The sequence below is a fragment of the Phycodurus eques genome, chromosome 6, assembly GCF_024500275.1.
Source record: "Phycodurus eques isolate BA_2022a chromosome 6, UOR_Pequ_1.1, whole genome shotgun sequence".
Classification (NCBI taxonomy): Eukaryota; Metazoa; Chordata; class Actinopteri; order Syngnathiformes; family Syngnathidae; genus Phycodurus; species Phycodurus eques.
Window position 1 is genome coordinate 4,240,252 of NC_084530.1, and position 21,136 is coordinate 4,261,387.

The window sequence follows — 21,136 nt, forward strand, 5'->3', positions numbered from 1 at the left end:
CCTCCTGCCCGATGACAGCTGGGATCGGCTCCAGCACGCCCGCGACCCTAGTGAGGAGAAGAAAATGGATGGATGGAACAAGGAAGAGGAAAGGAAAGGGAGATGAAGGTAGAGGCAAAGAAAGAAACATGGCATGTAGGATTGTTTCACTGTGGTGTGACATTATTATGTGCTCATCGCCTGGCTGCTCTCCCCCGATTGCCCGTGCTTTGGAAATGGCAAGGGACATCAACATTACAAGGTATCGCATTTGGCTCTGAAAAAAAAGGTGGATAAGGTCAGGATGCACAGAGAGCCTCAGAAATCTCAAAGCTCAATTTCCCATGAAGTCAATCCACTGGTTTTAAACTTTGCAGAATGAGAAAAAATGTCATGTGATGTTCGTTAGGATTCTCTAGCAGTGGAAAATGTCTTGAATGAAATGGAAATGATTTCAAAAAAACAAAAAAGAATGAGCCATTGAGGTCAAGCAACATAACTTACTTGAAGGATGAGTGCCTGGCCATATGATTATACACAACGCTCTAAATCATAACAGACTGTCTTCTATTAGTGCCTCCACGAAGCTAGGAACCATACAAGAAATGTAATGAGGCCATTCGGTTTGGAGAGAATCTGTCTTGCAGACTGGAATTCCACTGTGCACATGCACATAGCTTCAAAGATTGGAGTAGCTTTATGAAATCTCAGATCCTGTGTGCACTGTAGAAGCAGGTGCATTTCATCCTGATTAGATGGCTTTTTGAATGGGTCTCTTTCACGTGGTAGCAATGATGGGCTAAGTACAAAGATTTTTAACTTTATGTGACATTTTAAGTGCGATATGTCATCTAGATTTATAGGTGTTATATCATGCAATATCGTATTGTGCTAAGTGGATATAACTGAATCTGCACTTTTGAATTTTTGTGTGTAGGCAAAGGTAGAAAGCAAAGGAACTACTAATATAAAGCCTGCAAAACAGTAAATCGAGTCTTTGTGTTTTCTTTTCTGGTCACAGAAAAAAAAAAGGAAAGTGAATAAGTGAAACAAATTTGTAGACTAATTAGAGAGAGGGGAGGGAGGAGAGACTGAGCGATGAGGGAGATAAGGTCCGCTGGAAGGCTGCATTATTCATTATATTCTATTTTTTCCTCCCCTCTCCTTTTCCAGAGCAGACACCCACCAGAACAGAAGGAGTAGCTAGGAGTAGCTACACTCTATAATGTATTTCCATCAGTAATTTAGGTAGAGGGGTGTTATAATTCGAGAAAAAGTGAGCGCTAACAAGTTGCCTACCTATAAACTCAATATCCTAAATCACATCACCTCACTGCCAAGGCTGTGTTTGGAAATGTTTTCTCAGATTTGTCTTTGATAGGAATGCACTAATACCGATACCAGTAGTGCCAATATTGTACATTTGTATTTGTACTCAGAATTTTAAAAAAATCCTCCAATACTACACAGCGATACCACTTTACCAGCCTGACATCCTGTATAAAGTAAATACCGCGCAGGTGCAGTCGGAGCCATGTCGGCTGCGTGGAGATACCTTAAAGGGAAACTGGCCAAATTAACAGCAGTGGATGGATTGGTATTAATTAATAAGTTTTTCTGGGTAAACCGCCTAAATGCTGAAAAATACACATCCATATTGATTTATTGCAATTTTACGGCAACATTTTGAATCGATTGGGCGCCTCCATATTGACCGCTAATCACAGAAGTGACATCAGGTATGTGTCAACTCATCGATTTCCTCGTAGACAAGGCTCTTTTGAACAGCGAAAAGGAGTAAAAAAACAAATAATTCCATACTGCATCGCAACATTTTTGGACGAAAACAGTTTGGCACGAAAATAATCCTTCGCATGCACACGGGCGTTGTCTGCCATGAAAAGGATATTTACGCAGACCTGAGTGCAAGGATATGCATACAGGTGCTGTACACATAGGGAATAGTCACAGCTACTATATTCCTGGCGATTTTTCACAATCGCAAATGCAAGTTCCAAGGGAAAAAGAGACCAAAATGAAGATGAAGGTCGGAACGGGAAGGCCACATTCAAAATTACATGGCAGGGAACGTATTTATTTATTTAACTTAAGAGTCTCAGCCGCCTCAATGATTATTCATTCTATGCATTACATTAACACGCTGCCAACGCGCCGCGAGGGTCAACTTCAGAATAAAAGGCTATCATGCGTTTTTGCATGAACTGGTGCATTTACACTCAAATGAGGAAGTGAAGCACTGTAGCAGCCTGGCTAAGGGGCTTGGCTTCGTATGTGTAATATATGTTTTGCTAGTTTGCCCGTGACTATATTTTATTTGCCCCGGGCAATCGGAACGCGGTAAACTTCAAGCCCTGAAAGTGTTTCTATTTGAGTGACACTGATGACATGTTTGTGCTTTGTGTTTTTGGACAGTATTTGCTTTTTTTTAAAAAAGACAATTTAATCACGGTTGAAATATGTAACGGCATTATCAAGTATCGGCACTTGTATCGGCAAATACTCATATGTAATTACTTGTAATCATACTCTGTCTGGAAAAAAAAAGTGGTATCGGGGCATCCCAAGTCTCTGAGCAATTACCTTTCTTGTTTTCACACATCTCCTCCAGAGGACGTGGAATGCCTTCCAGTTAGAAAGGAATGTGTGTGAATCAGTAAACAGACTTTGTTGTAAGCTTTTTATCAAGGTGTGGACCCCTTTGATATTACATATGGTGTGCATGTAATGACTATAACAGTACAATAACACAAATAAAATACAAGCGAGTTCTATATGTCCTATATGTAAACACCAAACAGTGCACTGTAATAGTGGTGAAAAGACATTTCTTTATCTCTGCCCCAATCAGTTGTAAATGTCATGGTCATTGATTTTGTTGACTTTGGTTAGCTTCATTCGTTATACTTATGTGTATATAACATATGTATCTGTAGGCATATGTATATGTTTATACTATGTCATGTTTTTCTGTCCCTTGTTCATCTCGTCTACTCATTACGTTTTCTTCTCAACCTGTTCTCGTTAGCCCTTTTCCTGGTGTCTACCAATCAGCTTCCTCCAGCCACTCATGTCTTGTCGAGGTGTGCCTTATTGTCTCGTCAATTTGTTTGTATTTAGTTCCCTGCTACCTTTCAGTATGTATCGGTGTTGTTGTTGTTTATCACATTCCTCGAATCATGTCAGGTTTCCTGTCATATTGAGGCTATTCCCTGTGTTTGTTTGTTACTTTGAATCATTTTATTTCTTTTTTTACTTGTTTATTAAGCATTTTGAGTTTTCCACATTACATGGTGCCATTTTTGTAAATCAACACATACACATACTGCACCGCACAGGTATCATGGGCAATTTAATATTGAAGAAACATTTACTTTTTAGCTACCCATGATGTACTATGATACGCAAAACAATTGTAGCACTTAATTCAATTATTTACAGGAAGCGCTCTAAGTCATAAATGGTAAAACACAGACACAGACACACACACACATACCCGCACAAGTTCATGTTTTCCCCATGCACGCCCTTTTTCCTGCATGACATTTGGACTTTCAAACACCACTCAATGTCTGCATGTGCTCTTCCTGTTCTCAAGGGGGTTTTGAGAGCACCCATCAAACACAGATGGCTCGAGTGATGACTTGCCACATGTGACTGACCTATCGCAACATGAGTTCTTAACTTTAAAGATAACTAGATCTTAGTCCATACTCAATTAACAAAGGGAGTGCCATTGGAATATCACTTGAATTAATATTGTGAAATGAGTGGAAATGTGGTATAAATTAATTCACTGCCATTGACGTCTGTAGAAGTCAAATATCCATATTAACTGGGAGGGCTGGCAGTGAAAGAGTTAACTATAATTTTTTTGCATTGTTCAATTATTGGCGGCACGGTGGGCGACTGGTTAAAGCGTCAGCCTCACAGTTTTGAGGTGCGGGTTTCAATCCCCAGCCCCGCCTGTGTGGAGTTTGCATGTTCTCCCCGTGCTTGCGTGGGTTTTCTCCGGGCACTCCGGTTTCCTCCCACATCCCAAAAACATGCATGCATTGGAGACTCTAAATTGCCCGTAGGTGTGAATGTGAGTGTGAATGGTTGTTTGTTTGTATGTGCCCTGCGATTGGCTGGCAACCGGTTCAGGGTGTATCCCGCCTCCTGCCCGATGATAGCTGGGATAGGCTCCAGCACGCCCGCGACCCTAGTGAGGAGAAGCGGCTCAGAAAATGAATGGATGGATGGATGTTCAATTATTTTTTCTTTTCTATAAAATGCTGTCTATGAGGTCACATGGAACAAGTACACTTTTTAACCTGACAGAGAGGGACACACACCATGCAATAATGCATTTGATTTCTGAGGTTCTAGGGTCACTCAATACTCATAAATTTGTTTAGAAAGAACTGACATTACTGTAGGGATGCTTCTTTGGAAACATACATAGGAGTACTACATATGGGAGTTTGTCACAATATTTCTAACCCTACATTGATAGTTGGGTTCAAGCTTGGGACACGTATATAACAACCACAATTAAAGAGCGGGATGGTAACAGCGGACAAGGACAAGTTAGACATGCTCGATGAAACGGGTTACGTGTTATCTTTACATACCTCTTACATCAAATTTTACTCTCAGAGAAAAACAGGCCCAAATCAGTTTCACTTGTGACAAAGAAAGATTTCAAGACACCGTCAAAAAAATCAGACTGAAATATGAAGCAAGTTTATGTTGGTTAGTCTACTCTAGGCCATGGGTGTCAAAACTTGTTCCATCAAGAGTCACATACAAAAATAGTGAAGGATACAGTGGCCCCTTTCTCATTTATCACCTTTTGCTACATGCTAAACACTCAATCAGTGTGGGCAAAGATATTCTTAGGAATTATCCATCCATCCATATCCATCCATTTTCTACCGCTTATCTGAGGTCGGGTCACGGGGGCAGTAGCTTTTGCAGGGACGCCCAGACTTCCCTCTCCCCAGGCACTTCATCCAGCTCTTCCGGGGGGATCCCGAGGCGTTCCCAGGCCAGTCGAAAGATGTATTCTCTCCAACGTGTCCTGGGTCGTCTACGGGGTCTCCTCCCGGTGGGACGTGCCCAGAACACCTCACCTGGGAGGCCTCCGGGAGGCATGAGAATCAGATGCCACAGCACCTCATCTGGCTCATGTGGAAGAGCAGCGGCTCTACTCTAAGATCCTCCCAGATGACCGAGCTTCTCACCCTATCTCTAAGTGAGAGCCCGGACACCCTGCGGAGGAAACTCATTTCGGCCGCTTGTATCCGGGATCTTGTTCTTTCGGTCATGACCCACAGCTCATGACCATAGGTGAGGGTAGGAACGTAGATCGACCGGTAAATCGAGAGCTTCACCTTTCGGCTTAGCTCCTTCTACACCACAACGGACTGATAAAGTCAGACTAAGGAACATGGTCTCAGATTTAGAGGTGCTGATTCCCATCCCAGCCGCTTCACACTCAGCTACAAACTGCTCCAGTGAGAGTTGGAGATCACGGCCTGATGAAGCCAACAGAACCACATCATCTGCAAGAAGCAGAGATGCAAAACTGAGGACACCAAACCGGACCCCCTTTACGCCTCGGCTGCACCTAGAAATTCTGTCCATAAATGTTATAAACAGAATCGATGACAAAGGGCAGCTTTGAGTCCAACCCTCACTGGAAACGAGCCCGACTTACTGCCGGATATGCGGACCAAACGCTGACTCCGGTCATACAGGGACCGAACAGCCCGTATCAGGGGGTTTGGTACCCCATACTCCCGAAGCAACCCCCACAGGACTCCCTGAGGGACACGGTCAAATGCCTTCTCCTCGTCCACAAAACACATGTAGACTGGTTGGGCGAACTCCCATGCCCCCTCGAGGATCCTGCCAAGGGTGTAGAGCTGGTACACTGTTCCACGGCCAGGACGAAAACCACACTGCTCCTCCTGAATCTGAGATTAGACTTCCCGACGGATCCTCCTCTCCAGCACCCCTGAATAGACCTTACCAGGCAGGCTGAAGAGTGTGATCCCCCTGTAGTTGGAACACACCCTCTGGTTCCCCTTCTTAAAAAGGGGGACCACCACCCCAGTCTGCCAATCCAGATGCACTGTCCCTGATGTCCACACGATGTTGCACAGGTGTGTCAACCAGGAAAGCCCCACAACATCCAGAGGCTTTAGGAATTCTGGGCGAATCTCATCCACCCTGGGGGCCTTGACACCGAGGAGCTTTTTAACCACCTCGGTGACCTCAACCCCAGAGATAGGAGAGCCCGCCTCACAGAACCCAGACTCTGCTTCCTCATGAGAAGTCGTGTCATTGGAATTGAGGAGGTCTTCGAAGTATTCTCCCCACTGGCTCACAACGTCCCGAGTCGAGGTCAGCAGCGCCCCATCCCCACTATACACAGTGTTCATGGTGCACTGCTTCCCCCTCCTGAGATGCCGGATGGTGGACCAGAATTTCCTCGAAGCCATCCGGAAGTCTTTCTCCATGGCCTCACCGAACTCCTCCCATACCCGAGTTTTTGCTTCAGCGACCACCAAAGCTGCATTCCGCTTGGCCAGCCGGTACCCATCAGCTGCCTCAGGAGTCCCACAGGCCAAAAAGGGCCAATAGGACTCCTTCTTCAGCTTGACGGCATCCCTCACTGTTGGTGTCCACCAACAGGTGCAGGGATTTCCGCCACGACAGGCACCGACCACTTTACGGCCACAGCTCCGGTCGGCCGCATCAGCAATGGAGGCGCGGAACATGGTCTACTCGGACTCGATGTCCCCCACCTCCCACGGAACATGAGCAAAGTTCTGTCGGAGGGGGGAGTTGAAACTCCTTCTGACAGGGGATTCTGCCAGACGTTCCCATCAGACTCTCAAAATACGTTTAGTCCTGCCACGTCGGACCGGCATCTTCCCCCACCATCAGAGCCAACTCACCACCAGGTGGTGATCAGTTGACAGCTCTGCCCCTCTCTCCACCCGAGTGTCCAAGACATGCAGCCGCAAGTCCGATGACACAACCAAAAAGTCGATTATCGAACTGCGACCTTGGGTTTCCTGGTGCCAAGTGGACGTATGGACACCCTTATGCTTGAACATGTGAGCATTGAAGCAGGAGCGCTCGCCAGCACGCCCTCCAAGGACTCCAAGAAGGGGTACCCACCTGCTTCTGTAGCCGGGTATCGGATCGCCAAGGTCCCCACCTTCGGCCACCACCCACCTCACACTGCACCCGAACCCTATGGCCCCTCCCACAGGTGGTGAGCCCATGGGAAGGGGGACCCACGTTACCCTTTCGGGCTGTGCCCAGCCGGGCCCCATGGGTGCAGGCCCGGCCACCGCCCTCAAGCCTCACCTCCAGGCCTGGCTCCAGAGGGGGGCCCCAGTGACCTGCGTCCGGGCAAGGGAAACCTAGATCCATTCATATTTTTCATCATAGGAGTCTTTTAGCCGTGCTATGTCTGGTCCCTCACCTTGGACCTAGTTGCCATGGGTGACCCTACCAGCGACGTGAAGCCGCAGACAACTTCGCTACTAGGATCATTGGGACACACAAACCCCTCCACCATGATAAGGTGACGGCTTCCAGGAGGGGTCTTAGCAATTATATATTATATAATAATATATTAACTGACCAGTCACAACAAAAAGACCACCTGAAAATGGTTACGATGCTCAGTTTTTATTGACCAAGTCACAGTGTTAGAACATTATGTTTATAATAGTTGTAGTTTAGTGGTTCTGAAAAAAAAAAACACTGCATCATACAGACAGTTGTTTCCCAAATTGGGACTCTTATGAAGCCAAATGAAGCAATCAAAATATTTGAAAACAGTTATCAGTATGCATTCCAGTTCTACACCACTGCATACTACTAAAAGTCCTATCATGTCCGTTAAAACTGTGCATTATCATGTTTGTAAAGGCATATTTTTTGCTACAGCAGCTCTTGTATGGGATCTCTTTGGATTGCATAATTATAATCTTATTTATAATTTCAAAAAAATAAATTACGTGAGGGCGGCACGGTGAAAGACTGGTTAGCACATCTGCCTCACAGTTCTGAGGACCAGGGTTCTCCCCGTGCCTGCGTGGGTTTTCTCCGGGCACTCCGGTTTCCTCCCCATCCCAAAAACATGCGCAGTAGGTTGATTGAAGACTAAATTACACGTGAGTGTGAATGGTTGTTTGTTTATATGTGCCCTGCGATTGGCTGGCGACCAGTTCAGGGTGTACCCTGCCTCTCGCCCGAAGATAGCGGGGATAGGCTCCAGCACGCCCTTGTAAGGATAAGCAGTATGGAAAATGGATGGATGGAATTTAAGTCAGCATGGTGAAGTGGGGGTGACCATTTCTGCATCATAGTCAAGGATTTTGTTTCGAATCTCGACTCTGGCCTTAATTTGTGAAGTTTGCATGTTCTCCCTGTGCTTGTTTGGGTTTTCTACGGGTATACCGGCTTCTTCCTACATTCCAAAAACATGTTTGTTAGGTTGATTTAACACTCTAAATTGCCCATAGGCGTGAATCTGAGTGTGTATGGTGGTTGTCTCTTCTGTATGTGCGCTGCAATTGACTGTCGACCAGTCCAGAGTGCACCCTTTCTCTCCCCCAAAGTCAACTGGGATAGGACCTAACCCTAATGAGGACGAGATTGATGGATACTGTCGATATTTTTTATTGAAAAAAAACGGCCGACATCATGATTTTCTTTCCTCATATATTAGATGTATAGGTAACCAGGAAAATAGTTTACGATTTGCAGATAGCCAATGGCCGTGGATTCCACTAGAATTCAACACCTACTTCAGAAGCAAAACAAAATTAAACCTTACCAAGCTGACAATCTTTTAAAGAGTGTTAACCAGAAGATTATTCGTGTCATATGTTTTATAAGCCTGACCTCGAGGCACAGCAGAAAGTGGATCAAATTACCACAATTCACACTATTTGTTGGTGTAAATGAGTTATATTTATTCAAGGCGTTGATACAGTGGGTACGGGTAGTATTCAGCCCGCTTAAATTTTTCACTCTGATATATTGCAGCCATTTGCTAAAATAATTTAAGTTAATTTTTTTCCTCATTAATGTACATACAGCACCCCACATTGACAGAAAAAAAACGAATTGTTAAAATTTTTGCAGATTTATTAAAAAAGACAAACTGAAATATCACACAGCCATAAGTATTCAGACCCTTCACTCAGTATTTAGTAGAAGGACCCTTTTGAGCTAATACACCCATGAGTCTTTCTGGGAATGATGCTTTATAAATTTTCACACCTGGATTTGGGGATCCTCTGCCATTCCTCCTTTCAGATCCTCTCCAGTTCTGTCAGATTGGATGGTGAACGTTGGTGGAGAGCCATTTTCAGGTCTCTCCAGAGATGCTCAATTGGGTTTAAGTCAGGGCTCTGGCTGGACCATTCAAGAACAGTCACGGAGTTGTTCTGAAGCCGTTATTTTAGCTGCGTGCTTTGGGTCATTGTCTTGTTTCAACAATTCGGTTTTTTCTGTCAATATGGGGTGCTATGTGTAAATTAATGAGGACAAAGTGACAAATTATTTTATCAAATGGCTGCAATATCACAAAGAGTGAAAAATTCAAGGGGGTCTGAATACTTTCCGTACCCACTGTAAATCAAGATTTGGTAAATATTCTGAATATAAATAGCTTTACAATGAATGTCACAACACACTCATTGTAAATCAAATATAAACATAAATACTACAAGTCACTTCGATGGGGTACATGCTAAAAATCGAGCCTAGTTTGAGCTAGATGTCTGATTGTGGTGTGGGATATGTTAAGAGTGATTTCTCCTCCCCAATCTGCTTGGAAAACAGTCAATGCCGACAATCAAACATCTTAAACCTTTCAATATTTACGATCACCATTGTTTATGTGTGCTCAACACTAAGCTGGGCCGCGTCATGGGGCTAGCACAAATCCATTGTTGCTCTTGGCGTAACTCCGCAAGGCGGGCTAAACCCAGTTTTGGTAATTTCGTTGACTGGCATAAACCCACTGCATTTAAAAATTGGACCTGTGCTCGAGTGTGGGCGTCACCACAGCCAAATTCAAACCTGTCCAATCGAAGCGGCTTCTTCAATTCCTTAAAGCGGCGCAATAGTCTTGAATGGAGATGTCACGTTGATGTGTGTCACAAATCAATCGTCTCCATGGCTGAATTATTACTATCACAACACATTTCCACTTCATGCTTTGTTTTTTAAGTGGAATTAAATTAAACTCAAATATAACCAACACCGTTACTTTTCACAACTCCAATGTGAACTTCCCCAGCCCCTCACCAGCTGCCCTCTCACATCCCTTGCTTGCAGCACATATTTGTCGTGACTTCTGTATGAATATAGTCAAGATATTCTTATTATGCATTACGTCAAACGCAAAAAGAGTGTAGAACCATCAAACCTTTTTTTTTTTCTTGATGTGGCCAAATACATTTGACAAAATGACATTCCAACTATTGGAGACTTTCACAGCGTAGTAACCATGAGTCAGTGCAATTTAGTAATTTTCGTGTTAAATACTACCTAAAATAAAACATCTTAATATTTATATTGAATCTAAAATAATAGGAATGACAAGGAATGTTAGATTAACAATTTAATTTTAAGTCCAGGTTGGTTTACAATCCATCTGGTACACACCCATTTTTATACATCACTGTCAAGAAGCTGAAAGACATCAGTGATTCCTAAATTATAGTTCCTTCATGGAACCGCCTCGATGCAGATTTAAGACAATTCAGATGCTCCTTAATATGGTGGCGTGAGAACAACTTCAGGGTCACTGTTGAAGCATTGAGGAGCAAAGAGCTCGGAGCATTGCAATTAAGAGAAATTAGATCCACGCTTCTTCTTGCTCCTGAATGATTGCTCCTGCCTTGTTCGAGCAGTGCCACACAGTAAGAAGAGCACAAAGTGCAATGCAGACAACAGAAATTTTAACGCGTGCAATATTAAATGTCAATATGCCTACTTTAGGCCCATCAACGAGACAGGGTTGCTATTTATATTCTTTAAAATATAGGTGAATGATGCTCCATTCTTAAACAAAAAAAAATTAAAAATGTGGCATATACAGTACAAGAGTAGTAACTATGAAGGTGAATCAGTGAAGTTGATCAATATTGGGATTCTTGGGGGGTATCTGCAGTTCAGATGAAGTTAAAAAGTAGATTAGAAATGTTGTTTCTTGGCTGGAGTCAGTCCTAAAGCAGGGCCCATGACTGTACCTACATAAATCCCTCCCTCAAGATCAGTAATGTTCTTGAATAAATTAATAAGGACAAACTACCACTGTAAGGTCAAAAGACTGACACCGAGTTGTATTATTTGCTGGCTCGTTATTATGCAAGTCATTCAAAACAACTTAAAGATTCCCTCTGGTGATGATTTTTTTTTTTCCACATATCTTCAAGCTCAATGACTCGATACATGAAGTATGTACTGTATTTTAGTAATCCTGTTAAGGAAATTAGGTAGCTGTTGTAATCATGTCATAATGACTGCAGTTTAAGAAACTATCTTAAACAATAACAGGTGATAAATGAAAAAGAGAATAGTAGTAGTGCTTGTTTCTTACATGGGATGAGAAGGCTTGCAAGAGCTAATTTTGCCTGAACAGAGTCAGTGCTTTCATACCATTAACGGCAAGTGCAGGTTATCTGAAGAAATAATAGGTCATCATTTTAATTTCAATAGTTTTTTGACAAATTATAGTGAACTATTTATATATAGAGAGAAGGGTTTCTGTTTTCATGACGAGCGAAAATCCAACTTTGCAAGGAAATGGGCTGCACCCGGTTTTGGTAGTTTCGTGCACCGGCGTACCCCCAGCACGATTTAAAATGGAACGACTACGGTGCTGTGGGCGTAATCACAGCCGACTACAATAATTCTATCCAATCGAAGTGGCTTCTCTCACTCCCTTTAATAGCAGTGCAAAAGTCTCGCGTGGAGACATCTCTATATGCTGAAGAGGACTCAGCGATCCGTGCGTGACTGGAGCATTGAACATTGGTGCGTACCCTTATTAAATACAGAATGAGGTGGTGAAAACCGCTGCCAACTTAACTACATCCGTGGACCTTGTATTTATTTATATCACCTCCAACGATCATTTGTTCCCAACACACTCACTCTGCCAAGCTCATATCCAAGGGCACACCCTCGCCGCATCGACATCCCCCGCTTGGCGCAGATGGGTCTGCCAAATTGGCAAACACACGTAGTGACTTGCGCTTGCACGAAAATCAAGATGTGCCAGTTTTTACGCTGAAGCGTAGCTGCACCATCTACGAAAATAGAAACCAAGATTTTCCGTTCAAACCCTCCAAATGTTTTGCCTTTGTCATATTTATGATATCTATAGTTTTGAGCTAACAGGTGAAAAATAGAGCAAGAGAGAGAGTTGGTAGAGAAGTTAACAGCGTACAATGTGCAAAACGTGCCCCTCATCAGAACCACGCACGGGGCTAAATTATCACTGAAACAAAAGTGTAGCCCCAGTGGCTTAAAGTGTCTAATTAAACAACCAATACTGTTGACAAATGTCTCAGAAGTGCAGGTAGAAGCCAAAAAAAAAAAATCAAATAGGCAGTGATAAAGTGACTGGTCTGCAGCCAGGCAGTCCTCCTCATTAGCTAGCCACTTACTCTTACTTGAACTTAACTACTGCTGGAGACAAGTCAGAGGACTTCCTGGTTAATCTCCTTGTCTTTTGAACTCCATCAACATAACAGGCATGTGGCAATGAAGATGAAGAAGCATAACTCTCTCGATGATAATCTGGTCACCAGGCGTTATTTTCCATTTGCCACAAAGGGAACGCAAATACTGAGAAATGATGGCCTTGGTGGTCAAGATAATAATTAAAGATCTTAAGCTCAGCAGGCAGCACACACTCACTCAAACACACTACATGTGCACACAAACATGTTCCGCTCACATCGCCTCAGTCTTTACTGCGGGTAAAAAAAAACAAGTTCAGGCACCATGTCATAATCAGCTTAGACAAGCCTGAATATGACATTTCCCCCCCCCCAAATGGAATAAAGCACGAGCAGAAACCACAACATCGCATTAAGAATGCGAAACCGCGAAGAGGACAAAGACCCTTTGCAATGGAACTTGATACCTTTTGTGGCCTGTCCAAAGAGAGCTCTCTTGTGTTAACGGGGTTTTTGTGTTGTCATCTATTCAGTGTGTGGCGTAAGAACTGTCTGCTGGTGTTTTACATGTAATGTCATCAGACTGCCACTGTTTTGGACGCTCAAATGTTTACATTCCCTTCCCACAGTCAGTCTAGAGGACAACCATAATTGGATATATTTATATAAAGTCATGACATATAGGAAATACAATTCCATGTTAATGCTCCATGTGACACATCCAACTAATAATAATAATAATAATAATAATAATAATAAATCAATAAATGTTGTCAAGAAATAAAGCGTTCACACTTTGGTGCAAGTAAGTGAATTATTGAACCCACATCTTGGTGATACTGCAAATCAGGCTAAACCCCGTCCTCGAGATATGACAGTGTTTTTTTTTGTTTTTGTTCTTTTTAATTTATGTAAAGCGTATAACTTTGAAATTAATTTAACATTGGCCACAGCTCATTTGAGCAAGTACTACACTACTAATCAAGGGAGCAAATCCATTGAAGCTGAAGTATCACATGAATAAAATCTTTCACTAACAAATGAAAGGATTCGTAGTAAATTGAGCAATAATATATGAGTTCCTCGTCCATATCAATTCATTTGGATGGGAAAAAAAATTAATGAATCACGCATTAGGATAACGCAAATAGATCATAGCTATTTCTCACTCTCCAGCTATAAATCACGGGGAACAAAATCTTAAAACTTACAGAGCGTGACCTTAAATGGCTCTATTCGGGAAATGTCACGCAAAATAGAATTTCATTGATAGTGGCGGACTGATATGTTGTCGTGCGCCTTTCGACCTTTTGTTTGTTTGTTTAGCAGCAACTCTGTACGACAGACCACAAAGTATCTGCTCAGTGCGTAATTGGGACTTCCCCGATCGCCAACCACAGAGCTGGCAAAAAAGAGCAGTTCATCTGCATTGTGGCTGTGCAGTGCAAATAGTCATCGAAGTTGGACTTACGCTGCTGTTTTGTCCTGACCAGTAGACGACAGCGTGGTTATGTGCAGAATCCCCAGTGAGGGCGAAAGTGCTGCTTGTGATTTTGGGCTCATCCTGCTGTTTACTTCCTCTGCCGTCGTCCCTGTTCTTTCTGATTTCCGATCTACTCAGTCCAGAAGACCTGAGCCCGTCCAGCGAGGAGCCCCGTTCAACCGAGGTCCCGGAATTCCGGTCATCTTGGCCCGTCGGCCCACTCTGTCTCAACTCGGCAAACTCGGGGATGGTTCTCTTCGCTCTTGGTAGCGCAGCGCCATCGCCCAAATCAAGCTTTCCGCCGCGATGACTTTCTGCAGTGGACCCTGGTGAGCCTTTCTTCAAGTGAGGCGCATCCTCTTGCTCGTTGTCCTTTCCAGCATTTTGTCGACTAATCCCGAGTTCCCTAAACTCCACTTGGATCTTTTTAATGGCGCTTACTTCGTCTGTCGGTGCTGACTGAGCGCGCGTTTGACCTCCGTGAAGTTGAACTGGGAACCGACAACATGCGCAACTTATCTCCGCCCGAGTATTCTGGAAGCTGTGAGCGGCTATCACGAGCCACACACCCAGAGCCAAGTGCATGCCCGGCCAGAAGCCAGTGGAAGTCTCCATCGCTGACACAGATTTTGGGGGATGATGGATCGCTGGAGTCCTGATCCAAAACCTTAGCTCCTTTCTCTCAGGTCGATAAAGGATATCTACCGCCTGGGTTGTCCGTCCGGTTATTTCAGAGGGAAAAGTGCTCTTCGGTGAAACTGTTCACGTCCAAGGATGTTTGATGAGAAAAGCCACACATAGGAGGGAGGAGCTGTAACGCAGCCAGCTGCCGAGTGCGCGCCCGGAAGAGACCGAGAAGGGAGGGAAGGAGGCGACTGTCCATGGTTCTGATCTTTTTTTCCTTTTTTTTTTTTTTCTTCCCCTGTAGCGATCTGACCAACACAGTCATATGTGGTTTAGGTGATTTAAATTCTACAAAAGATTAAAATATATGTGTAGTACACTGTGTGAGTCATTTTCATAAAATTTGCTCAAGAACGTTAAAGATATGGCCCACTGAATTTCATTTTGAAAATCCGTTTTACCGAAACGTGGATTTAAATTTTAAATTTTTTATTTTTTTTTATCAATCCAAAATGTCATTGTTTTTAAGGGGAAAAAAAAGAAATGTAAAGTAATATTTTCAAACTTTCTTTAAAATGTCTTTACCGTTAGGTGTCTAGAATGAAATTTCTTGATTTGCAAAATGTTTTCTGAGGATGCTAATTACATTTTAGGCTATATAGGATTTTTCTTCTATTGCTAAATGCATCTTAGATTTATTTATTATTATTATTTATTTTTTTGGTGTGTGTGTGTGGGGGGGGGGGGGGGGGTATTTTAGAAACTGCCCTTCTGTCTTTACTGTTAATGCCACTGCAGAGAGCCTCATTATGTTCTTGCAATACACAAGCGGGATCTGTGCCAGGATGAGGAAGCCATTTTGCATCCTCTCAACAGCAGACAGCAAAATAAATGTTGTTTCTGACATATGAATGAAAATGAATGCAGTTTGTGAAAGTGTCAGAACTGTTGCCTGACTCTATCGTCATAGCGATTTTTATAAAGACATGAGTGCATTTGTATCTGCAGAGTTTGAGGGGCAACATGTAAATTGCACAACTCACACGATTTTTCGGAAGCTGTTTACATCTTCACCCTTATGCCCATTTGAATTTATCATTCTAAAATCAACAGAATTTAAATAGGCCACCACCATTTGCTCTGCCTTCACTATAATTGACGCAAATTTGAAATCATCAATTCCTTTTTGAAAATCAGACTTAAAGCGTGGGTGTATTGTATTACCATGGGGACATTTACCGATATGCAACTAAGGCAGCATACAAAAATGGCTAAATTTGAATATATTTATAAAACAAATGTAACTTATATTAAAATGACCCATGTACACTAGCATACATTTGCTCTGTTATGTTTGTGAAGTGAAGGGTAAAGTGTTGACTCAACTCGTCTTCAACTCCTTTCAACATCTCGACAACAAAATAACAAAATACTGACTCAATTGCAATAGTAGGTTTTACTGTATATTTTTACATCACAGAATTAACTAGTTTTGCCTTAATGACACTCAACTAAAAGATGACAACAAAAGAAGTATATCCGGACACAGACGGATAGCAAACAATAAATAACTAGAGTGACGTTGTGTTCACTGAATCTGGGTTTCCTTAATATCATCAGCAGCATGAAGCATTAATACCAGAAATGTATTAGATTGTAGTCATAATTTCAAAAAAGGAACAATAATATAATAAATAAAGTAATAAATAATCATAATAATGACTACAGTAACAAGCATACATAAATTAACATTAAATACACATCCAAATGCTAATCTTGTCATTCCATACATATTTGTCTGCATTCCATACATATTTGTCTGCTTTAGAATAGTAATAAATAGTGCTTTGCACCAATAATGGCATAGATTTAGCATATCCCCTTTGTCAACTATATTGACCATGTAAATCTCTTAGTGTCTTAGGCTCCTACACAGTATACCAATGTGCAGTGTTGTACCTGAACGAGTTCAGTGAACGAAAGTTCATGAAATATTTCATATTTGGGCCAAAGGTGAACTCAACGTAGTTCATTTGTGCCTGATGAACGTAATCGAAAATGCGCTATTTCAGGCGTCATAGAATAGTTTTTGAGCGTAAGTTCATTTTCATTCAAGAGTGCCAGGTTTTGTTAGGAACTTCCAGTACAAAACCTGACTAAACACACTACTTACGAGCCTTCATATGTTGGCGGATAAATGTTATATTTTGCAACCGATTCAGTGCGGCCACCATTCACTAAAGGCACATCACAGAACGTTCAGGGACACTACGTAAATGGGAGTGAATGTGTTCTTTGGTGGTTCTTTTGCATTACAGAAAATAATTTTTGTATTAGAATTATTGAGTTAAAACTGTACGATCACAACGTCATGATATTGTCATGTACAGTATTGCGCATGAACAAATGAAAAGCAAAAAATAAAAGTGTAAAAATAAAGTGATTAAAAGCAAGAAGTGTGTGTGAATGTGTGTGTGTGTGTGAGAGAGAGAGCGAGAGAGGGGGGGGGGCGTGAGTGCAATGGGAAAAGAGAGAGTCTGTTTGAGGGTTACTCATGTGTTGCGTCCTTGTCTGTCAACTTGACTGTCAACGAACTGTCAATCAGGGAATACCCAGGAGACTTAGAGTGAATTTCAACAGATTTCCAATCATATCGGTCTGAAAATGTTGTGTATAACTGAATCGGTGCAACATTCAAAATGTAATCATTGAAGTCCTCCACACAAGACAATTCCGCGAATGTGGCAGAGACAAAAAGGAAATCTGAATATGGCCTATATTTTTAAAAACAAAACAAAACAACAACAACAATACATTAGATACAATACAATAGATAGACACACAATACAATACATTAGAATATAAAATGATTTGTGTGGCAGTAGGTCATTTATAAGGGCTTTGAAACTGGATGGTCATGATTCGAGTCTCGCTGCAGATGAATGAGAAAAAAGTCAAGTCGTCAGTTTTCTGACTACTGTAAAAGTGCCCTTGGGCAAGCTGAGGTTTACTGAGGTCACGTGGCATAATGGTGCCTGGCATGATATCTTGCAATACAGTACTAGTTTGATCTTTTTGTGTTTTGTTCATTTTTACATTCATTGTACAATCTCGGTTCAACTTTAGAGATTCCACTTTCTTTAATTACATATAAAAGTAATAACTATATGTGACTCTATGCGATCACAAAAAAATGTGACAAGATCCAATACTTTCACCACACTACGTTTGCGACTGTCAGGATTTGACACTGAACAACCAGGGTCGATCAGTACAGTCAGACCGGCATTTAATATTCAGCTCTCGACATTGTAACCTTTAAGAGTGTTGTTTTAGAAATATATTTGGGGAGCTACGTTGTTTTTGTCTACAAGTAAATATGGCAGATTACGCATTGAATTTTCACATTTCATCTGTTGGAGGTCTTAGGTTGCAAATCAATAAATATGAGGAGAAGAGTAAATACATTAAAGACAGCAGAATCCAGGGACTCTGGCCGTGTCAGGAAGTGTCAGTTGAATGAGTCTCTTGTGAGTTTCCAGACACATGAAGCTAAAAGGTCAAGCTGGGATAGCGCATCCTTGGACATGCAACTATAATTGACCTTTTTCTTTAATTAGAGCATTATTTTTGATTGACAAATGCCTCTTTTGGGGCTTAGCTTTATTCACGGTTGAAGTGTATAGTACAATTCGCATAGTATAATATAACAGCATAAGTACGTAAATTGCTCAGGGATGCATTATGTTGCTTGCGGTGTATATGTACTTTACACTGTACAGTTGTGCTCATCATACCCAGACAGAATTTGCGAAAACGTTGCAATTTTTTGGAACCACTGACTGATGATGGAACCATGTAATTATTTTTGCTCTGCTATGTCCTTTTAATGATTGTGTTATTTTGAAATGCCTTACAGTTTGATTTGAATTCCATTCCAAAAATACAGTGGAACGTTTGTTTTCACAATTTTTTAATCCATTCCAAAAAAGTGTGACTAAAATCAAATCGAATGAAAACCAAAGCAATATTGCATAAACATGTTTTAAGCCATATTGTAATTGGCTTTATGGGACAGGCTAAAATGCTTAACATCCATAAAATCCGAAATATTGGGCCGATTGTTCTTGTATTTTCAGAGGTTGAGGTGGGTATAATTAGAAATGTCCACATAAATAAAGACGATTGATTACAGTTTTATGATATTAAGCGATGTTAACCTTTTTTAAAGCAGACTCTCCCATCTTCCCTGTCAGACGTATGGTGCACAAAGCCAATTACAGTATTGCTTCAAATACGTTTATGCTTTTTAAAAAAATTTTATTACAGCAATTCTTTTAATGTTTTTGGTGCATAACTGTACTGTACGTGTCATAGTTGATTTTGACACACTGTAAGTCTGTGGGAGTGTTAGTAACAAACTTTAATTAGTTGAAACCAACACAACCACGACCATGTTTTGCTTCCACGGGAGCTGTTTAAAATGGCCGTGTAACATACAACATGAGATTAACTCGCGCCACCTCGCCGCTGCACCTGTTTAAGTCACTATTGCAAATTATGCGCTGTGTTTTTGTATCTGTGATGTTGTGTTTCACGTGTTTATTGACAACTTGAACACATACTAATGGACAATTTTGATGTAAAGGTGACAAGTCTGCAGACAGGAAGAACAAAATTAGTGGTCTAACATTGCCCTGTGGACCACAGCTGGAATGTGAAACCAAGTAATATGGAAGCCCGTTGAACCGTAACACCGGTGACACCAGCCGACTACGCTCTAATCTCTAGTGTGGATTCATTTTGGTTTCAGCAATGAATACAATGATGAGGAACTAAAACCTGTTGACAGATAACAACTGTGTGCCAACAAGAACTTTATTCATTATATAAGTTGTTTGCTACATAGTGTCGCTTTTCGACGCTGACGTCATAGTATAAGATGTGACCATGTTTTTACTATTTACGTTTCTGTGTGTTTTTGACTTTATCCTTGAGGCGCAAGGAGCTCGTGGAGCTGCAGTCTGTGGTGTCAGAGGTTTGTAACGGTGGTCTACTCTCTTTTGTGAGGCGGAGGTAAAGAGGCAAACAAATGATTTTTGTATTTATTCTTTTTAAAATGAGAAGAGCTGTGTCTTGTATTGATTACAGTGCACATCTTAACATGACGATGGTGTTGAAATTGCGTTGCGTATTTGAATTTCCTGTTCACATTTTCAACCGATTAGGGGAGGGTAACAAGAACATAATGGAGAACTTCAGAGCTGCCCTTAATCAGCACACCTGGAGGCTCCTGAGACTATTGGACGAGGAGGACAGCTTTTTCAACTGAGATGGATAGGCTCCTTAACATATTGGATCTAGAGGTGAATTTTTGTTGTAATCAAATAATTGTGATTATTATGGATTAAAAAGGGATTCAGGGGCTTTTTATGAACTGTATTAGTAATTCTGGTATAGCTCAGAATAAATGCATGAGCATCTAATGAATAAACGGCAAAATAGTGAACAATTTATTAAAAGAGAGGCCTCAAGCTTTTTAAATGTGAGATGTGCCCTGCAGTCCTTTGCTGGGGCCTGGGTGGTGCGCTGCGCTCCTCTCTCCCTCTCTCTCTCCCTCCCTCTCTCTCTTCACAGTAATAAACACCACTTCGCACCTGTAATCAATCAGCCCTCATCATCACCTGCTTTTAAGCCTGCCAGATCCAGGAAACTCTCGCCAGAGTATTGCAGCTTCTCCAGTGGTGCAACGGGTGGGATGACGCTGCGCTTAGGGGGATTTTCCTGAACAGCCTTTCTGAACAGCTTAAAGATGAGCTCGCTGCACAAGACGAGCCCTCCTCTCTCAAGGATCTCATCACACTTGCCATTCTTCTGCATAACAGACGACGAGAGAGAGCACCAGAGAGGGGGGTCCGAGCGCGTAAAATTACTTCCACCGTGAACACCGCGCCGTCAGCATCCCACCCGCCTTCTGCACCACCTACTCCCCCTTCAACACCCCCACTGCAACTGATGAGCCCATGCAAATTGGTAACACCCGACTAGACCCCCAGGAACGTCAGCATCGCATCATCCAGCGGTTGTGCATTTATTGGGTCACTTCATTGCCACGTGACCCTTTCCTCTAGCTCTCCCTCCTGTATGACCGTTCCTGCTTGCATTCTAATAGATTGCAGCCCTAATAGATTTCGGTGCCGATGATAATTTAGATTCACGAGGTTATAGCACATCAGCTCCAACTCCCTCACCAACCACTTCCGTCTCAGTCACAGCCCTGGATGGTCATATCACCTGTCACCCACCGAACAATGACATT

General features: G+C 42.2%; 1 protein-coding gene across 3 annotated transcripts in view; it reads right to left on the reverse strand.

Moving 5' to 3' along the window:
• sorcs3a (sortilin related VPS10 domain containing receptor 3a) overlaps positions 1 to 14,960 on the reverse strand; it is a 281,809-nt gene extending 266,849 nt beyond the window's left edge. For 2 of the 3 annotated variants that reach the window (XM_061679784.1, XM_061679782.1), the window contains exon 1: positions 14,182 to 14,960. In XM_061679784.1, coding sequence (XP_061535768.1) covers positions 14,182 to 14,808 — 627 coding nt within the window. In that variant the 5' untranslated portion in view covers positions 14,809 to 14,960. The remainder of the gene's footprint in view (positions 1 to 14,181) is intronic. The other variant, XM_061679785.1, reaches the window with a different exon arrangement.
• Positions 14,961 to 21,136: the final 6,176 nt, after the last annotated feature.